The sequence below is a fragment of the Chaetura pelagica genome, unplaced genomic scaffold (genome assembly GCF_000747805.2).
Source record: "Chaetura pelagica isolate M959 unplaced genomic scaffold, ChaPel_1.0 scaffold55, whole genome shotgun sequence".
NCBI classification, from domain to species: domain Eukaryota; kingdom Metazoa; phylum Chordata; class Aves; order Apodiformes; family Apodidae; genus Chaetura; species Chaetura pelagica.
In genome coordinates, this window is record NW_009953571.1 from 3,492,769 (window position 1) to 3,497,821 (window position 5,053).

The 5,053-nt window shown below is 46.1% G+C and overlaps 1 protein-coding gene across 1 annotated transcript in view; it reads left to right on the forward strand.

Annotated features, from left to right (window-relative positions):
• The first annotated feature begins 316 nt into the window (after positions 1-316).
• The window catches only part of AMBRA1 (autophagy/beclin-1 regulator 1), a 124,800-nt gene continuing 120,063 nt past the window's right edge, over positions 317-5,053 (forward strand). The window contains 6 exon segments of the mRNA XM_009999594.1: positions 317-577; positions 834-892; positions 1,621-1,804; positions 2,428-2,600; positions 3,356-3,422; positions 3,998-5,051. Of these exon segments, the coding sequence (XP_009997896.1) occupies positions 443-577; positions 834-892; positions 1,621-1,804; positions 2,428-2,600; positions 3,356-3,422; positions 3,998-5,051 (1,672 nt within the window). The 5' untranslated portion in view covers positions 317-442.

The following is a 5,053-nucleotide window of genomic DNA, read 5'->3' on the forward strand; positions in this document are numbered from 1 at the left end:
CCTCTTCAGAAATATTTTTTTATTGATTATGTAGAACAAGAAACAGAAGGAAGGGAAATGGTTTCAAGGCAATTTTTTAGTCTTTTTAGGTGTGGTATGCCTGGGACGTATGCAGGGAGAGGGCTGCATGCTTTCAAAAACCTTTTAAAGTGATATTTGGGTGCAGAAGTGTCAAAATTGGGTCTCAGTAATAGAAGAAGGTAGCAAAGACTACTGGAAAGGATAGATTTTTCTCTTAAGTCTTACGGGATTTAAAGCTCTTCAAAGATCTAAATGGTCAATGTAAAAGCTGCCTTCATTACCATTCTCTTATTTTTCTAGGTTTCCATGAAGATAAACAATTGAAATGTGGATGATCTATTTGTAGCTTGGTGGTGGTTGTCATCTGGAACCTGCTGGTGTCTCCTCTCAGTAGCTGGTGTAACGTTGGCTGCTGAGAGCCATGAAGGTTGTACCAGAGAAGAATGCTGTCCGCATCCTGTGGGGTAGGGAACGGGGTACCCAAGCCTTGGGTGCTCAGCGGCTCCTGCAGGAGTTGGTGGAGGATAAAACTCGATGGATGAAATGGGAGGGCAAGGTAAGGTTGTGGGATAGAGGTGCATACTCATTCCTGGATTTTGGAGTGGGGGAAGGGAGGCAGGGATTTGAAATTAATCATCTCATGATTGTATATTTGATATGTTACACTTGATGTGCTCTCTGGCTCTGTTCAGTTCTGCAGTGATGTGTTACTAGATATGTTCGTGCAGCGGGTTCCCCTTGTGTGTGTGGCTTACAGTTAAAGTATGATCATATGACACTTGCAACACTTCCTGCTTTGTTGGCTTTTTCAGAAAGTTGAGTTACCAGACAGTCCACGCTCCACCTTCTTGCTGGCGTTTAGTCCAGACAGGTAATTAACTCATAGTTCGTTCCCTGTTTCAGCAGTCTCCTTACACTTACGAAAGCGATGGAGGCTTGTGTCTGTTGAGTTGTCCAGTCCTGAACAGCCGAGTGAAACTTCTGGTTCCTGACATGCATGGATGGAACAACTGCACCTTCCTAATCTCACAGCTTTAAGTATAGTTGGTTATTAATTTCTGAGGTACCCAAGTGATACCTCAGAAGGGAAAAGGATCTGTGTGGCCATTGTGGGATTTCATGAGAAACTTGAGGGAGTAAAGGGTGTTTTAGCACAACATTCCAAGTGATGTTGCACACCCACTGGGATATCTAGGATTAAATAACAGAGCAGAATTATATGTGTTTTGGAGGCAGAAATGGAGGTGGGATCTCTCTTAGTGTCATTGATTTGGACGTGATTGAGGTGGTGTGAATTTGGAGTATTTATTTGCCCCAAACTGTCACTCAGGATCTCCTTCTGAGCTGCATATTCACTCTTGATTTTCAAGATCAAGTTTGTGCTTGCAGATCAGACCAGATCATGTCTGCATGGACCCTGAAATCTGACTACAGGAAGCTTTGTGGCCATTGGTGAAACAGTAGCCTCTTACCCTTTGAACTCTGTGGGAGAGCTGCTGGGTTTAGTCTAAACAGACCCTTTTGAGATGAAGCTAACCATGGTCTGGTTTTTCTGTGTTCTTCTCACAATAATGTTTGTCTTGCCTTTTGCATTCCCAGGACCCTAATGGCTTCCACACATGTGAACCACAACATCTACATCACAGAAGTAAAAACAGGCAAATGCGTTCATTCCTTGGTTGGGCATCGCCGCACTCCCTGGTGTGTCACCTTCCATCCCACCATCCCAGGCCTCATTGCTTCTGGATGCCTAGATGGGGAGGTTAGAATTTGGGATTTACATGTAAGTCTTTCCTGAAACATATGTGCCTTTGGTATTTGGTGGCTTTTTTTGTCTGAATTTGTTTCTCAAATGTTGCCTGCTTGGAAGCTTTGCTGGGACAGATCATAGCCCTCCTCTTCTGTTTAGAGAGGAGGTGTCAGATTCTTCATTTACTCCTGCCAAGTAGGTCAGGCTCCTTACCTATCCCTATTTATTTGATTAAAGTGGTACAGATAATGCTGGACAACTTTGTGCAAGATACCTGTGAAAGATGTACCATTTGTCATTCCATTGAGCGTGCCTGAACTCTTCATTAGAGAAGTTGCTGCTCTTCCAGTTCTACTTAGTCTAGTTATTGTCACAGAGACAAAACGTGTCTATTTACTTGGTCACTTTGAAATGCAGCATTTTTACAGGCTGCTTGAGACACTTATTACCTAAAAAAATTAATCTGTGGTCATTGTTGCAAGTAGTGTTGTGCTGTAGGCATGAGACATAACCTTGTATGAGAGCAGCTGTTGTTGCTAAGAAAGTATGTCACTTCCATGCTCTAGGCAGAGTCTTGGAGAGATGGCACATACACAGAAACCTAATGTTCTCAAACTTTGTGACAAACTGCCTGTGATTCTTGACTCCTCAATCAGGGTGGAAGTGAGAGCTGGTTCACAGATAGCAACAATGCCATTGCATCGCTTGCTTTTCATCCTACGGCTCAGCTCTTGCTGATTGCAACTGCTAATGAGATACATTTCTGGGACTGGAGTCGTCGGGAACCTTTTGCAGTGGTGAAAACAGCTAGTGAAATGGAGCGGGTCAGGTGAGTTCCTGTTCTGGGGGGAAGAGAACACTTACATGTGAAAAATGGTCAGATTTGGGAAATGTGTGGGGACATCCTCTGGGATGCTCCATTCCCTGCACTGAGGCAGCAGAAGTGTTGCTTGCCTCTCCTTGACTCGGCTGGTAGAAAGACAGTTCTGTGGCCAGAAGAAAAAGCAATTGGAAATAATCAGCTTGGTTATTCATATTTGTAATCGGATGTGTGCCTAGCAAATGTCCAGAATCTCCTTCATGTTCATTTGTAAGCTCAGTAATTAAACTTGTCAGCCATAAGAATGAGTTGCTGGAAGAAAGTGCTGAGCTACTACTTTGGTGCAGTTATAGAGGAAATTCCATTACTGGAAATTTGATGCCTTCTTTTGATAATTTAAAATAAGAAAATGATGTAATATTGAAGGCAAGTTAATCTCTCTTTGAACAAAATTCCGAATTGTAATACATATTCCTTAACATTTTCTGGCTGTTACAATTGATACAACAGTACTTGCTTCCAGCTTTTAACTTCTGTATAGTGTTGCCGTGCACTATAAAATAGCTGCAGTCTTCAGGCAGATAGGTATGTTTTCATCTTAATGCATGAATTTTTTTACATCCTTTGGAAGAAGATTATGGTAAGGTAGTAGAATTCTCATTGCAAATATTTTATGCGGGGTTTTCCTCCCTGCTGTGTCCAGCTTCCTGTATCAATGTAAATGTGAACTGATGATTGATACCCTGGCTCTGCTTTTGTTTTAGGCTGGTAAGGTTTGATCCCTTGGGACACTACTTGCTCACAGCAATTGTTAACCCTTCTAACCAGCAGGTAAGGGAAATGTCAGTACCTGTATTGATGGCCTGATTACAAGATGCTCTACATACATGGACCCTAGTCTGTTTCTAAGCAGCCTTATGCTTTTCTGAAACCCTGAAAACCCGAAGTCCTTCTAAGCTGAGTTCTGTGTTGCCTTAATTGTCCACACAGACGTTCTCATGTTACGTACAGGGCTATTAAAGATCTCTCCAAAGGGTGTTTGTTTTGCCCTCACTGTCTCATTAGTGGTGGGACAGATGTCTTGATGGCCATGCTTTTTCAGTTCTGTTGTGAGTCTGCTACTCAAGGTGTGAACAGTGCTCCCCGTGGCTGCTGATGCTCAAATGCTGATGCTCTGTTCATGTGAACAGTGTATTGTCAAAGCTTACTAGCCTGTAGGAGGTCGTTTGGATCCATTAAATGGACTTTGAAATAGTCTCAACTGATTTCTGGCAAGTCAAGGCTTCTAGGAAGGGACTTAGCACATCCTTTCATCTGTCTGGGATGGTAGCTGATTTTCTGCTCTTTATTTGGAGGTGTAGGATATTGCTGTGAGGTGACTGAACTTTGATTGCTTCCTTCTGCAGAGTGATGAGGAAGTGGAAATCTCCGTGGACAGCACAGAGATGCCACATTATCGCCAGCGTGCTATCCTTCCATCTCAGCCTGTGAGGCGCACACCCCTTCTCCACAACTTCCTGCATATGTTGTCCTCCCGCTCCTCTGGCATACAGGTGGGAGAGCAAAACAGTGTTCAAGACTCTGCTACCCCATCCCCTCCACCGCCTCCACCACCACCACCTCCGCCTCCAGCCAGTGAGAGCACAAGGGCATCTGTCTATAACAGGCTCCGGGAGCGTGTCAGCTACCCCACAGCAGAGTGCTGCCAGCACCTGGGGATGTTGTGCCTTTGCAGCCGATGCTCTAGTGCAAGACTTCCTTCTTCTCTCTTCCCACACCAGGAAAACGCACCCTCCACGTCTTCTGGGGCCACTGGCACTTCCTTCTCCTCTGTGCAGACAGAGCCCTACCAACCCCCAGAGCAGGCATCTGTAGCGCAGGAGGAGCAGGGGATACTTAACAGGCCCTCTGCTTTCAGCACAGTTCAGAGCAGCACTGCTGGCAACACCCTGCGCAACCTTAGCCTGGGCCCCACACGGCGGTCCCTCAGTGGGCCCTTGGCAGGCCACCAGTCCCGGTACCAACAGTCTGCAAGAGAGATGGCTGCAGGCTTAGGCGGGTCTGACTGGTCTCGGACAGTGCTGAACATGAGCTCTCGGTCAGAGCTGGAAGCCATGCCTCCCCCTAGGACCAGTGCCTCCTCTGTGAGCTTGCTGTCGGTGCTGAGGCAGCAGGAGGGAGGTTCCCAGGCATCGGTCTATACCTCTGCAACAGAAGGGAGGGGCTTTCTGGCCCCAGGGGCTGAGGCGGACAGTGGTAGTAGTGCTGGCCCGAGCAATCCGGCCAGCATCCGTAATGAGCTCCAATGTGATTTCAGGCGATTCTTCCTGGAATATGACCGGCTTCAGGAGTTAGATCAGGGGATTGGTGGGGAGCCCAGCCAGTCGCAACAGGCTCAAGAAATGCTCAACAACAACATTGAGCCTGATCGGCCGGGTCCCTCCCATCAGCAAACTCCACAC